A 15,914-nucleotide genomic window follows, 5' to 3' on the forward strand; every position below is an offset into this window, starting at 1 on the left:
TCACTGTATTGTCACCAAGCTCCAGGTAAGTGTTGATTACATTTAACCTGCCTGACACTTTTTTATTCAGTGCTTTTGTTGGTAGTTCATAGACAGTCACCTACAGCCACCACTGGTTTTCCCTCAAGGACAGCTTATTCGGAGGCGTTGCAAACAGCTAAGCCCTTGCTCTCAAAGATCGCGTAAGGAGAAATGCTCTGAGATTTAATATTTTTTTTCCTACTTTCGAGCCTGGGATAGGTTTTCATGGGTGTCTGAAATCCTGCTGTAAGAGTTTGCAGCAGTTCAGTGTCTCATAAAACTGCCTCCTAACTGCCTGCTGGGGTGTTTGGACACAGCTTTAACAGCAGCCCCAAAGAGTTAGATAGCACCGGGGGTGATTTTACCAGCTCGGGAACAAATGGGCTTATATAGGAAGTCATAAAAGCTTCTTATAAGACATGAGCATCCTATTGGGAGGAATAACTCAGACCTCAATTTTGAAAAAAAAAAAAACAAACCCTAAACCTCTCATCTTTATTTATACTAAAAATAAACCTGTGGTTACGAGACGTTTTCTACTTTTGGATCGAGAGGAAATATTTTTTTTGTTATTTACCAAATTTATAAGTGAGTTATCTTGGCTTTTTCTTTGCTGTTTTCCTCTCTCTCATTTGTATTTCAGTTGTAAGATAGCCATTTCAGTGTAAAACCCACGACTGATGTTGGGTTTTTTGCAATGGGAGACTCTGATGTGACTAGAGAGAACCCACCATTCCTTATATCACGCGCGTGGACCTTGACACATCGTATCTGCAATTGAGTTGGGCATCTTGTTTTAGCCCAAGCAGAGTTCTGTTGGTGTCTGTGCTACGGCAGGGCGCTGCCGGGAGTGGAGACCCCCACCTGATGGAAGGGCTCTGTGGGGAGCGGCTGTGGAGAGGTTGTTACAGGTCTAACCACGGAAAAAGATTGTGAAACTTCCCGCTGATATATTTGAGATCTCAGTGCCTTTCATGCTAATTTTAAACTGTAAAATGTTTCTCATGGACTATTTATAGACTGGTTGGCTTTTCAAAGGTCCAGAGGGATGACTTCTGTAGAGCAGGCCTGAGAACTTCACCCGAGGAGGCTGGCCAGAAACCCAAGTCTTCCATTTTTTGCGCTCAAACGTACGGCTCACGGAGTAGGCTGGATCCTGCACAGACCGTAACTCGGACTGACGATACTGGTGCTGAGGGAACTACTCAAAAGCCTTCAAGTGAAGCTATGTAGGTATGTGGGACTGGAGTCAGAGATACCGAGAAATTCCAGTGCCCCAAATCCTGTACCTTTTGAAAACCAGGCTGTTGGGTTACTTCCTGAGTGAAGATCTTCTCCAGATGACATGCTCCTAAAAAGTTAGGAGGAGGCCACATAACATCCTCACAGACCAAGCACAACTCATTTTGAAGAAGTCAGTTTTCATACCTGACTTACTCGGTACGCAATTATTTCCTCCTTGGTTTCTGTTATGCTGAAAAACTTGGAGCATGGCTGGATCTGAGGTTTGGGAGCTTAAGTGTGAGAGTTAAATCCCTCTTCTGCTTGGTAGTGCACACGCAGAGGTTTTGTACCTCTGCATGGCGAGGATAAACATCGACGGGCAGAAATAAATGTAAAGAAACAGGCGGTCCTGTCTCTAAGGTCATTATAGAAGGCCTTAGGCAGGAATAATTCAAGTTACCGAAGGGATCTGGGTTATGTAGATGTGCAAGATAGGATCTTTAGCCTCTGTGTGGGAGTCACTCTTGTTTCATGTGAATGAATTACCAAAGCAAAGGCAGGTAATTGGTCATATAATGCTTGCATAAATCTATTTCCAGTTCTTATGATGAAGCGGGATTGTGTGCACTTTGACTTCAGTCCTCTTCTATGTTTTATTTTACATCTTTCTTTTAATAGATACTGAAATACTTGCTCCATCGTTCATCCAGTTTGGGCTGTGTAACTGCGCCAGCTGATCATTTAGAGCGAGTGAAGTAAGATCTTCTGTATTCGTTCCTGTCGCGTCTCCTTTGACGGGATGTTTTTCTTCTTGGATCACGGCGACTGCTGCTAGAACTGTTTGTGGCTGGCACTTAGTGCATTTTTACTACATTTACATCATAAGTGTGACTCTTGAATGAACCCTCACCAGTGGAGCTTTTTTGAACATCTTTGCCTTCAAAAGTGCTCCAGGCTTTCAAATCTCCTACCTGGGAGGTATTTTCTGAGGGCTCATTAGGCAGGAGCATTAGGCTTTGATTTATTTGATGAAAACATGGTTACCGTGTGCCACGCTGGCTGCTGTGGGACTGAAAGCAGTGAAAAGTCTCATCTTTTAGCGGCATCAAATGTGACGTGGCAAATGCGCTGCCATTAGGACATGGCAACAGGCATCCTTTGAGATCTTTGGCTTCGTTTTCAACGTTGATTATAGCTGTGGCTTGGGGTACTGTAGGTGTGCAGCTGGGTCAAGCTGTCTTGTACAGAAGCCATCAACAAAAGCGTGGTGGTACCTCATTGAGGCTTTTGAGGTCTGGAGCATCTCTAGCGGCTGGGGGAGGCCAGCCCAATGGCAGGGGCTCTCTTCGCACCCGTGCGGTGGTGTCGGTATCGGTGTGTCTGGGGTGCGGCGGTGGGCTGGGGTAACGTGGTACCCAAGCCGGTGCAGAGCTGCGGGGGCGAGCGCTGCCCCGCTCAGCCCAGCCCGCCCCGCTCACGGCGGTCCCGCTTCCAGGCACCTTGTGGGTGCTGCCCTGCACCTTCTCTCAAATAACAAAACCAAATAAACACAGCGGCGTTCAGCTCACGGGAGGCATGGGAAAGAGCTGGCGAGAGCGGAGGCCCATGATGGATGCCTTCGATGGCCCTGGACATGTCCAGGCCTGTGGTGCATTTTGCAGATTAACAAGGGGATGCTCAGGCGTTAGCAGGGTAGGGACTGACTCGGTTGACAATCCAGTGTTTGCTCTTTGGAGGACTTTTGGCTACGTGAGGATATTCAGGACAGTTGATCTGAATTAACTTTTTAAAAGCAGATTGCTTAACTTGCATTAAACCCTCATGTGAACTTAGAAACATTTCCTCGGGGGTGGGTGTTATTTCAGTTGCCAGCTGGGTGACCAAAGAGCGCTGCTCTTTTTGGGTCATGGTCTCTGGGGCCTGTAGGAGAAAATAGCCATACATCCCGTGCAGAAGACAAATAAAATCAGTCACTACAGCAACTGAAGTAAATGTTGATCATGCTAAATACAGTTGTCCCCTGGGACCGAGCTATGGAAAAATAACTTGTCCCTCAGCTCCCTGCCTTTCTGGGTGCCGTCCTGTCTGGGTCCTGCACTGACGAAAACTCTCCTGCTGCTTATTGCCGCAAACCCTGCAGAATAACTCCGGCGTGAATGCTGGCTGTCCCCTCTTGTACGCGACCAGTGAAACCGCGAGTTTCCTCGAGTTACCTCTGCGCGTCTCCTGCGGGCCCTCATCCTTCCCCCAAAGGACTGCTGCTAGTTTGGTTTTGCCTAAGCTTTGCCAGACTCTTTGCCTGGGAAGAAAGCCGAAGTCTCCCAAATGCTTAGGAAGGATTAGAAACCTTTTGGGGCTGTAACATTTCACAGATATTTTTTTGTGGAGTATGCTGAGTTGTGGCGATCCGATTTCTCAACCTACGATTTCCCACTGCTGTTGCTGCTGCAAAACTCAGCCTCAAGTCCTCTGTCAAAACGGCTTACCCATGAGAGCACGGAGAGACCGAGCTGTTCTGCTTGCACGTAAGAAACGAGGCTAGCAAGGTACAGCACGAGAGTATTTTTATTCGTGGTTACAATGCCCTGCGTGTTTGCACCCAGCATTGGCGCAGTTACCTGCCGCTTGCTGGAGCAGAGTTACGGGCGGTGTTTGCCACAGGTGACGGCGTCAACGGAACAGAAACTAACAATTTGTGTTGAAGACACAAGCCACAAACTATTTAACACCTCAAAGCCAAATCGGTATACTTTAAGACACAGCAGATTCTTGCATATACTAAAATCACCAGTCACATAGTTACAAAATTAATGTAGAAATACATATTGAAATTTAATAATCCACCTAGAGACAGTATCAAGGAGCAGAAAAGATGAACTGAAAAATTCCTGGTGTGCTTTGTAATCTGAAAATAACAAAGCACCCTTTAGAGATGTGTGCTTGGGAATAAGTAATTGATGTGTATTCGTTAGCAATAGGTGCATCCGTTGCTTTGATTTCACCCGCTAATGTAACGTCAGCAAAAGCCTCACTTCATGGGTTCAGCTTCTGTACTTGAAGTATTTGGTGTTATTTAGGTTAATACTACAATTGTGGCTTAGGAAAGAAAAAAAAAAAAAAAGAAATAGGTTGTGCAGTAATGCATGAGTATGAGAAGGCTTTTGGTAACATTGCAAGGAAAAAAATAAACCCCCATCCCTGGAAGGAGAAGACAGCTTACAATCACCTGCAAAAATCAAAAATTTCTCCCTGCAACAGGGACTGTCAGAGCGATGTGCAGCGTGCTCTGTGGGGGCGAGGACGTGGAGATGGAAGCCCATCTGAAGGATGCGGCACGCTGTGCTGCGCCAGCCCTGCTGCCGGCGAACGCCCTCCGCCTCCGAGAGCGCGCGCGAAGGGCTTCCGTGTTCGGTGGCAAAACTGCAGGTTTAAGACCTTTTGAGCAGGAATCTTGAGCAGGACTTTTGACGGATCCGAGCGCGTTTGGCAGGCTCAGCGGGGGAAGCGGCGGTGCAGGGGCTCGCGGCAGAAACCGTGCCTGGTCTGGGCGGTTTGGAGACGTCCTGCATGGGGGAATCAGCCTGAGAGGTTTTGTGGCAGTTCCTTCTCACTGCTGCTCTCCCTTAGATGCAGTACTCAGTTTTAAAGTTTCTGATGGTCGGGTCTAGGGCTAGGTATTTTTACTTCCAGGAAAGAACTACAGGCAAATAGAGCATCCTCTCTCCCGGGCAGCTGCAAGCGGTGACTGTGCTGAACTCCTTAGCAGTTTGCTTGCTCCTGAATGTGCTATATGTACATATTTATAGGGAAAGATCTAACCTGGGCAATTTGAAAGGGATCCAACTCAAGCAGTGATCAAAAAAATCCAATTAGCTTTTTGTCCCACGTTACCCATTCCCCCACACCGCCACGTTTCCCGGTTCTGGCTAATGCGATAGCAGGTTCTGATAGCTGCCTTGGCAGTGGCGTGGACGTACTTCAGTGTGAAGCTCATGTGAAAGATGGCATTTCCCTCTAGTTCGGTGGGATTTGAAAAGTAATTCTGCACAGACTGTTGCTATTTCATGTTTTCCTTCCCATTTGGGATGACAAAAATATGTCAAAATATTGGGACAGCGCTCAGCGTTAATGAGGGAGAAGGTTGTTCCGTGTTCGTTTGTTCTTAATTCTTCCTCCAGCTGTACTTGTGAGGCTTTCCAACACCTTTCTGTTTGTAGACGATACCATCTGCCACCTCGATTCCCAAAGATGGTCCAGGAGGAAGATCCTGTAAAAAAAAAAAAAAAAAAAAAAAAATTAAAAAAGTCCCCAACCAGCTTTCCTGGTGGGGTCACTGGGGCTGTTCTGGGTGAGAATACAGCGTACCTGCTGCTGCTGCTCCGTGCCACAGGGTTTCACCTGGCGTAAACAAACGCAGCCGCGCCGCTCACAGCCCCCGCTGCCTGGCCTGGCCCTTCAGGTTCCACGAATACTCGGATAACCACACCTCTCAGAAAGAGCTGGAATCGCTCTCGCTTGTGTCTTGACGCTCACAAAGTGGCAGATTTCCAGAGGTGAGGGCTTTACCCAGCTCAGTGCTGAGTATTCGGAGTTGGTTGTTTGCTGGGTGTTATGGGGAAAGTATTCGTCGGTGCAATGACTTTCTAGGCTAATAATGAAAACAAAAAAATTTTCCCTAAAATACTTGGCTTCTCAAGCTTCGGCTGCAATTTCTGTACTTTGAAACATATCCAAGATATGCACTTTTAATTTCAGTAGAGCTTTCCGTCGTAACGGCAGTTCTTCGTAATCTCTTCAGGTTTGTACTGAAAAGTGAAGTGAGACTTTGCAGGTACAGTGTAATCCAAACCAGAGAGACCCCGTCTGCAAGCTGATAGTTTCCCTCCTGGAGAACAACGTGTTTGCTTCCCCCCTCACACGCAGATGGTTTCCTGGAGCTATTCTGCAGCAAGGGGCCCCGCATCTCTCTTTCGTTGTTGGGTTTGGGCTTCTTTGGTTGGGTGGGTTTTGGCAGAAAGTCTTTAGAACACGTGGGTTTGGGGTTTTTTTTTAAAAACCGTTTTCTAGAAGCATCCATGTTTTTTATTTTGTTTTCTTCCAAAACTCCCAGCGTTTGATTAGGGAAGTTCTTTGAGAAACTGGAAAACGTCTTATTGGTGAAACCAACCCCTGAGGAAGCAACCAGGCGAGCTTGCATTAGAAACAAAGCCACAAAATGAGGTTATTTGGCAAAACTCTCCCGTTTGGACTCAAACTCCCCAAACACGGCGGCAGCCGGTGGCGTTGGCCCGGCAGCCTGGGTCAGGCGCAGTAGGGAGCCACCAGCACAGATTTTTGTAGCTGTTGGGGCCTCTTCCGGAGGCGGGTGCGGGTTCCCGGGGGGGTCCAGGCTCTCGGCTGCAGGGCCGGTGTCACCCTGCGCCCGCCACAGCATGCAGCAGGACCTGGACTTGTTGCTGGAGTTCACGGTGGCTTTGTTGCATCTCAGAAGTGCCAAAAAGCACCTGTAAAACTATTGCACACATGTAGAGAACAGCAAGTTAGCAGGAATTTTATTCATTTCGCTTTTTATAAGACAGGCTTCATCTTATGGTCTTTATATTCATTTATGTTCCTGGAATGGTCATGAAAAAAAAAAAGTAATAATATTTTGTATTAGAAATGGAATTGTTTTGTAGAACAAAACAGGCCCGTGTGCTAGGTGGGCGGTCGTGCCGAGGCCCAGGTCTCTCTAAGGTGAGGTGGGACGGGGTCCCAGGGAACAGGAAAGAGGTCCCTGCCTTTTTCCTTCATCCGGGCACATCGATGAAAGAACAACGAACCCAAGGAAAACAAAAGAAGTCATTTTGGCCCGCGTTTCATGATCAAGGCAATGTTAGCGCCGCTGCAATATTTCAGCTCTACAGGGGACAGGCGAAGTGTTAAAATCCAGACGGGGCGTTGTGCTTGCTTGCGGATTGGGTGCTGCGTTTATTTGGGGGCAGCTGGGTTTTTAAATTTATATTTTAGATCAATTCATGTTTTCGTTATCCCTTGATTAAAAAGCAGTAGGGAGGGAAGAGAGCCAGAAACGAAATTTTCAGACCGGCCTGTAGCAGCGATCCCGTGGTTTTATTTAGCCCCAGTATTACTGACTATATAGCAGTACAGAGAACAGAAAGGACTAAATGCTTTTCAGCTTCTTTTCGGGTTTGTAGGAGCCTGGTACCTGACTGAGCCGGCTGCGGGCTTGGATGGAATCGCCGTCGGTCTGCCGTGGCGCAGAGATTTTGGGGAGCCCTGAGAGATGGCTCATGCTAGCCTGCAGTCCAGCTAGCCGTACGTCCCCTTACTAGAAGCACGGTAGGGATTGAGCTGATTGAATCGCCAACGAAAGCGATGTTGGCTGGTTTGATTTGCATTCGACTGGGGAAAAGAAGAAAAGCTGTGTAATGTGCTTGGTTTAAGCTCTCAGATGGGGGTCGGTTCCACATCCGTTATTCAAGGGATTGTTTTCAGTTGCATGGCAAAGCACACGGCGCATCTGAGAGCGGAGGGAGGCTGTTGCGTGAAGCTGAGGAAACTGCCTGCAGCAGAAGAAATACCAGGTTTAGATCTTAGGGATTGTCTCTGTGGCCTCCCTACAACTGCACAGTCAAAGACCGATAGCCGATCTCTCTAGCGTCAAGAGAGTCCAAACCAGCTTTAATAATAAGTCTCTGTACAACACGGCTGATAGCAACAAGCTCAGACAACTCTCGCTATTGACGGCCAAGGGAGAAATCATGCGGCTTTTTGTTGGCAGAATTGCTTGCTAGGGAAAATGGCTTTTGAGAAGTTTCACACAATTTTTGCATCAGCTGCAATTCCCTTTTTTTTAATGAGAAACTGAAATTTCACAGGAATTATGGACTTTCTTTGTACAAAGAATTAATCATTTTTATTTCATTATATTATATATAATGCCTATATCTATTTTATTTATTGTAAATTTCTATTTTTCTGGGTTTTGCCTCCCCCCTCTCCCCTCGTGGTCAAGTTCACGAGGGTGGGTGAAGCTCTTTGTGTAGCTGCTGAACCCTCAGGGAATTTCTGTTACAGTGTCGGAGTCTCTTTTATCTGTCTGACCTTCACCCAGCCCTTGCCTGGAGGCGCTCACTCGATGCAAATGTTATTTTATCCGGCCTGTTCTCTGATTTTTTTATCCAGCCCTATCAGAGATTTCTGATCGTTTACCAAAGCCGGGGGCGGGGGGGAAGCCTGGATGTAGAATGGTTTTAGAAATACCATGAAATTACAGGGCAATGACAGCTGCATCAGTTGATGAGATATCCCCTATAGGTAGATTTCCATAACCATCTTCGACACAGACAGCGTTCCCAATGCTGTCTGGATGACCAGCACCTCCTGTTTGCACTGTAAATCTGTCTGGCACCCGTTTGCCCCCCCCCCAGCCCCCAGGAGGGTAGGTGCAGCCATGGGTGCAGCGCTTCTCCCTGTCCCTTCGCAGCCTTGAGTTTGCAAAATTGCCCCGTCAATATTTTGCAAATCAAACGCGCAACAGGGACGCTGCCGGAGAAAACCACGCCGGGCTGGGCGCAAGGGCGAGGGGGGGATTCTGGTGCAGTTCTCCCGGGACCGGGCGGGCTGGAACTCCGTGGGTGCTGGATTGCTGCCGGCAGACGGAGGTTCCTTGCGGAGAGCTGGGCTGCCTCCCAGCTAGTCTGTGCTCTGGTGCTCCGCGGCACAGCTCGCCGCTATCCCAGGGGCAGCCGACAGTTACTCAGGGGTCAAGAAAACACCTGGCTCGAAACAGGAATAAAACTTCTGTGACCAGTTAGATGCTCCAGCAGCCCCAAAGGTCAGACATCTAAAATTTACATATAAATAAACACCAGCACTTTGAGTGCCACGTGAACAAAGTACAGTAGTTCCTGGGAGTTCCTCTTGTGACCGTGGCTGTGGAGTTTAATTTAGAGATGCGAAAAATATTAACCTGCAGCGTTAGACGGGAAGAGCAGGCTGTGTGAGAACGTGGATGTGATGGAGAGGGCGGCAGAGGAAATGTGGGGGGAGCGCTGGGTCGTCGTGCTGAAATACAGCCTGAGACAACACGGGTTAATTTGATTATCTTGTGTGGTTTGGGCTTGGTTTGTTTTTTGGTTTTGGGTTGTTTGGGTTTTTTTGCATGGCTTGCTAAGGAATAAATCTCACTTCATCCTGCTTTGTCCGTCCCTCTTCTCGGCACACAGCTCACTTTTGAACCAGTTTCGGAGCCAGCTCTAACAGAGGAATTAGCAGTGCCACTCTTCTGGATGAGTCTGATGAAGAGAGGCAGCTGGACAGAGGTGGGAGAACCGGGAAGAAACAGCAGAGTAAGCACGAAGGATCTAACACCGCACCTGCGAGCTGTCCCTGGGCGCTGCTCCGTCCGGGGAGCAAAGCTGTCACGTTAGCAGAGAGGCTCAGGTGTTTAACACGGAGGATTTCACACGTGTGTGTGAAACATTGAAACAACCTGCGTCAGCATTTTCTCATCTGAGGCGCTTCTACTGTCTTCTCTCAAGCATAGTGAAACTCAGAGTATTGACTTCTTGGTGGTCTGAATATAAAAACCTGAATGCTGATCACTGCTAAAATACTAACTGAGCAATGAAAACCAAGTGGCATTTAAAAAAAACCCAAACAACACCCCCCCCCCCAAACCTACCCCCCCCACAAAGCACATACATAACCCTAGTAGTAAAAGTTTATGGTGATCTTAAGGGATGCGTTTGGCGTGGATAAACCCAGTTTAATTTGTGTCTGCCTCCTGCCTCAAAGCACCCTATTTAGTAAAAGGATTAAGAAAGCATCTGTAAAAAGGTAACTCCTCCGCAGAACTGCATTGTTCCGTAGTGATCCTTCCGGCCCATGAACACGTTAAGACTAGCCTGTGATTTATAAACCGCCTCTCCCGATTTAACTGGGGTTGCTCGTGTTTGAAGCGATGCACGGGTGCCGTTGCAGGGTGGAGACGCTCTCAGGCGCAGAGCGCGCTGGTGAGCGGCGAGTCAGCCAGGCCTCGCGTCTTGGCGCTGGGATTTGGGCTGCGGCGGCAGTCACCAGCTACTGCAGCTACCTCGGGGCTTCCATCTCGCCCCCGGGTGCCAGATCAGCTGGTCACGCTGCTGCGGTTTATACGCTTGGAGCTGGCTGGTGCTGCTCCGGGACGTGGGAGCAAGGCTCAGCGCAGTGCAGCACTCCTCCAGCAGCATCTCCAGACAGATCCTCGCCGGTCATGGCTCCCACCAGCTGTTAGGAGGGGCGGAGTAGGACAGAAGAGCGACCGGAGGAGTTGAGGGGGGATTAAAAGAGTAAAATCAGGGAAGAGAAAGTTGATGTTGCGAAGAAGAGGAGTTACTGTGGGCAATGCGCTGTGCCAGGGCATGGCGTAGGGTAGTGAAGGCTCGTGTCCTTACAAGACTTCACGTATCTGAATCAACTTCAGACGGTATCTGATGCCTTCTCGCTTGCCAGAACGTTGATTTCTCCTCCTCCACATTTAACTTGCTGTTCATCAAATTGTGTAGTGGAAAGGAAGGACCCATCAGTTGCTATTTGGACATGTGGGAAGTTGGTTATCTGACTTCCAAAAGTCCAGACTTGTCAGTTAAATTTGCTCCTCTTAGCCCTTTTTCTGTGCTTCCCTCTCACATGGTCTTTCAGTGATGTCACCAATATACTTTTTATTTCCCCTCATTATTTCTTTACTTCTTGCGTACATTGAATCTGAGTAAACATTTTACTTACCTGTTTGTTCAGAAATATGTAGATGATGGGGTTGTAGACTGTGCTGTTTTTGGCAAGGATGGATGGGATGACGCTGGCTGCGGGGGTGATAAGACCGGGTTTCCCAAACGTAGCTATGAGTGCCACGGTCGCGTACGGCAGCCAGCAAAGGAGAAAGCAAATTACCATCACCACCACCATGATGAGGATGCGCTGCTCCCGGCTCCGACCCGTCCCTTTATTGACGGCACTCACCTGGGTGGGAGAGAGGCACAAATACGCGGTTAGCACTGCTCATACCGGGAGCAGGTGACGACGGATGGGAGCTCCTGGAGTGGCCGCGCTAGGGCAGGGTTGGCAGTGTCATCTGAAATGTTGTCGGCTGGAGAAGAGCTAGCCAACGCGGGCAGGGTTTGTATGCTACGTACCCAAAGTGTGTACGTAACAGTTGGAACGGGATTAGCGATAGAGCTGTTCATCTAGAATAGCCTTCTCCAGCTTTCTCTAAATCACAGCATTTAACAGGAAAATCTTGGGCAGGAGAGAAGAAGGGGGAACCTGCCCTGGTCTAACTGGCCCTGGAGAAGTGGGTCCCAGTGCTCCCAGAAGGACGTCTTGTCCGAGTCCTACCAGCCAAGGATGAAATGCTCTGCAGCCAGAGGCCACTGGGGCAGGACACGAGACAGGCAAGAACACGAAGAACAAAGGTTTGAGAGAACTTCCTCCCCTGAATCCACTGGAAAAGTCAGCAGTTGAATTCAACTGATTTACAGCAGGCTCCTTCTCCGCACTTAGGCGTACTCGTAAGTAAATCATACTGTATATAAATACTGATGTCTTACGCCTCTCCCTTGTTTCTTAGTTTTCAGGATGTTTTGAAAATTGGACCTTTTACAGATTGCTGTGGAATGCCTGCCCTGCAGAGTGCTGTGGTAAGCACAAGAAACTAGCTATTGCAAGCAGTTTCACGGGGGATCCAGCGGGATGTATTTGTGTGCTGGAAGTCACCTTGAGACTAATTAAAAAAAACCAAAAAGTAGAACATATCTGTAATTGCCTGCTGAGGGAACTCTAATACCGAGTACTTTATAATAAATACCGCATTAATGTGAAAATGAAATCTTTTGTGACACTTGTCTGTGATTTAAAAGAAAAAAAAAGTGGTATTTGCCACTAGGCAAATAAAGTTGTTAATCAAAATATTTCCATTAGTGAGAGGTGAATATTTCACTGAGACACACCCACAGGCATCAGCAGCTCAGATTTATTCACAGACATCTCAGACAGAAAGCTCACATTTATCTTCTTGTATTCCATGGAGCTGATATGAATTCTGTATGACACCTTCCCTGCGTTCAGATTTTTTGAAAGTCTGCCCCAACTTGGTATAAAACTTTACAGATGCTTAGCCTGCGGGATGACGTAGAAGCAGCTGGATTGGGGCACACGTGTACGGGGATGGAAATGGAAGAGGGGTTGCATTTTGCATCACGTGTCCTTGACTTCTAGGCCTCTGAGAAGAGGTTGCCAGCGTCCTTTATCCCCTCACCAAATCCCAATTTCTTTGTGCCTTCCTGAGACCCTCCTGTCCGCCCTCCTGTGCCAGGAGACCCCCGGGGCGGGTGGTGGGTGATGCACCTTAAGGAAACCCAAAGCGCCTTCTTTTTTCCTGTTGATTTCTGTTCATTTTAGAAAAGGCAACCCAACAACCCTTTCTCCTCGCTTCAGGTAAGGTCAGAGAAGACCAATGTTTTTCTGGATATTTTCCAGATCAAAATCAGCCTGGTCTGAGGCCGGGCGTGAGAGCAGGACTCTGGAGGTATTTCCCGTCGAATAACCCGAATAACCTTCAGCAGAGCTCAGGTCACAGGGCAGCTGGCGTACTGCTTGGTCTCTGCGTCCCTCTGCCTATCCTGGTGCTGCGTGACACGCTGAACGGGGAGAAGAGGCTGCTTTTTCTCACTGGGCTGAACACTGACATAAAGCTAGCGGGGTATTTCTGATGGTACGTGTTCTACCAGCGCAATCCACCCTTCTTAGGCAAACCTATATCATATATATTGCTCGCTTTTGCTTTTTAAGTATTTCCCCTTTGCCTAAAAAAAGAAAAGCTTGCAGTTTTCAGACTGATGCTGCCAGGGAATGGCTTCGTGGGTAAGCAAGGAAAGGTTTTAATTTCCTCGCCAGCAGTAGGAAATGATTATTTTCATCCTACGAGGCCAGAAAGTTTGAATATCCTCCCCCTTCTGTAATTCTCCTTGAAGCATTTTTGCTTTCAATTACGAGGCTCCCCTGGTCACCCAAGGAAACTTGAGACCTTGATATTAATGTTCAAGGCACATGCAGAAAACTTTTGCAAAACTAAACAAGCTCAGCAACCTGGAGATGTTGCTGGCACATCAGATGGTGACTTGGATATACCACACGACTCCAGTGCTGTGCTGAGACTTCGCTTCTGTCCATCTACACAAATCGATCCAACAGCAAAAGAGCTCTGTGATGCTGGCAAGTGATGCTGTGGGCTTTTACTTTAATTTTGTCTTCATAACTTCCAGGAAAGTAAAAAGCACAAGTCTGGGCCAGGTAGCTTGTCCGTAGTTGCTGGCCCATAGAGACTGGAAAGTCGGCCCCGGTTGGTTGTGGCGTAGGGCTAACGGCGGTGATGCTGCCGCAGGAATTCAGCGCAGGGTTACCCTGGCCGTGCACTGAGCTGGTGTAAAGCGTCCTTCCCTTCTGGTTTGGTCAAAAACATAAACCTCAATCTACTCTGCAAGAATTGAGGGGGAAAAAAAAAATCTCACTATTTCTGTAGGTTTTGGTACACAAAATATCTACGGAAAATGTGCTTTTATAGCTTTATGTTTTCTTTGCTGGAAATTGAGTCTCTGTTTCTCCTAAAAATGATCTTTTCAGTTTTCTAGAATTTATGATGCCTCTGTATCGCTCATTCCGTATGTTGCACGTGTGGTCCGGTGTACCGAGTTAGCAGGATTGGGGGGGTTCATCTCCAGCGTAGCTGGAGGCCCTGGTCACATCTGGCTCTTACAGTGGTGTTTTCACATGCTTCCCACAGGTGTTAATTTTTACATGGAAAACTAACAAAAAAAGTTAGGAATAGGTGGGGATCTCTGCAAACATCTGCTGTACCCAGTTAAGGTCCTGACCACGTTTCTCCCGGGCTCTGCTCTGCATGCAGCCCGTGCCAAGGGCAGGCAGTAGAGGCTGATGTTGGGAACCACTGCTGGGCAGTGAAAAGATGTTTTCCCGCTGGGCTGGAGTCACAGCCCATGACAACTTCTGTGAGCAGATAAAAGGGTAATGCCCTGGAAACGTTGCTGTGCGTTCATTCCGCACGTAAGCGGTCCTTTTCGCCCCAGAGCTTGCTAGAGCTCTCTTCGCTCTGCCCTTTCCAGCTGAAACTCAGCTGAAGCTTGATCACAAAGATGCCAAACACTGAAGGCCCCGATGAAGTGTTTAATCCCATACATTATATTGGCATTTCTATATGACCTGATGGAATATGCACTCTCTTACGCACCCCACGACTTCGGGGGTTTGCTGGATGGCGGAGATGGCCATGAACACAGCAGAAGGACGGTCCCTGTGCTGAGATCTGTCATTTCATAGCTAAGTTCCTTTATGTTTTCTACTACAGAGAAGCATCTCCAGGTAGCAATTCAGCCTGCAGAAGTGATTAATTTGCCTCTCTCTTTTTTTTTTTTTTTTTTCATTGACCGTAATTGGGAACTTTCACATCCATCCTCCTATTGTAGGAGCAGAAATGCTCACAAAGACAGCGTTTGTGTGGTGTGGCACCGGGTGTCACGGACAGGAGAAAGACGTGGATGAGAGACTAATGCAACGAACAGTAAGAACAGGTTTAACTAGAGGTCACTGTGGACACAGCAAATTCCTGGCTGATATTGCTGACACATACTGTGCAGAAATAACAGAGTCATCACATTGCTAGGAGAGTAAAATATGCGTTTTCAGCAGTGGATATGGAAATTGCTCAGCAACACCCAGGACCCGGGAGCACAGCTGAGTATACCCAGGGCTGCCTGGGAGGCTTAGCCACGAAGCTCCTGCTGGGATTAATTCCTGCATCCCCAGGTGGATCTGAGGATCCCAGCAGAGTGACTATGTTTTCTCTTGTTTTTTTGTGAAACCACCACAGTATTTACAGCTTGGAGAGTTGACAGGGATGCTCAGGGGATTAGGAGGATGATCCTTGAGGAAAAGCTGGAATAAAGGGAGACAGAGGGGGGAAAAAACCTCAACCAAACTGGGTATGTGATGCCCTGAGCACACCAGCCGAGGCCCCTGGCTTACGTGAGCAGAGCTGCTGTATTTCTCTAAAATGGGCGGCGCAGGCACCCCGAGCTGTGGCAGCAGCTGAACCACCTGCAGACATCACTGCTTGTGCATCAAGAAATAGTGCCCGAGTGCTATGAAATCAGATACACCCCGTTCTCCTCTGCCCTGGTCAGTTAACAGCTGCAGTTACTGGAATGTATACTAGAGAACCAGACTATAACCTAATGAAGTTGCAATTCAGTTGCATTGCCTGTACGTTAAAGGCCAATCCAATTTCTTCTAAAGTGGATGCGAGACTTCCTGATGGTCCCTGCACGTCAGCTTGTGCCCCACTCTGTGGAATCGATAAATGCAGGTGGTGGGTCTGCGGTAGATATGTTGGATGCTTCAGGGGAAGCTCTCAACCCTTTGAAGTGTTACTGTGCCATCCGTTCTTGGTTGGTGCTCATAACTCAGGTGAGGAGATCCATGGGCATGCACATCATTACATCTGTGTGTTGCTTGGAAAGAGCTACGAGGCGCTTGAAATGACATCAGGTGTATCCCGTGCACGAAGCAGGTGGCCAAGGGAGCCTGGCGAGCGTGGACAGGAGGCCCAGAGT

The 15,914-nt window shown here is 48.0% G+C and overlaps 1 protein-coding gene across 6 annotated transcripts in view; it reads right to left on the reverse strand.

The window, feature by feature from the left end:
* LOC129210009 (pinopsin-like) overlaps nucleotides 1-15,914 on the reverse strand; it is a 34,698-nt gene that overhangs the window by 5,677 nt on the left and 13,107 nt on the right. Inside the window, exons 3-5 of one of the 6 annotated variants that reach the window (XR_008578285.1) lie at nucleotides 11,017-11,250; nucleotides 5,611-6,757; nucleotides 4,472-5,512 (exon numbers count right to left, since the gene is read on the reverse strand). Coding sequence is in view for 4 of the 6 variants with exons in the window: in XM_054835414.1 (XP_054691389.1) it covers nucleotides 6,467-6,757; nucleotides 11,017-11,250 (525 nt within the window). In the remaining 2 variants the exon portion in view is untranslated. Of the gene's footprint in view, nucleotides 1-3,792; nucleotides 6,758-7,359; nucleotides 9,027-11,016; nucleotides 11,251-15,914 lie in introns of those variants that run through there. The other 5 variants (XR_008578284.1, XM_054835414.1, XM_054835415.1 and 2 more) reach the window with 5 other exon arrangements.

Source organism: Grus americana, chromosome 9 (assembly GCF_028858705.1).
Source record: "Grus americana isolate bGruAme1 chromosome 9, bGruAme1.mat, whole genome shotgun sequence".
NCBI lineage: Eukaryota > Metazoa > Chordata > Aves > Gruiformes > Gruidae > Grus > Grus americana.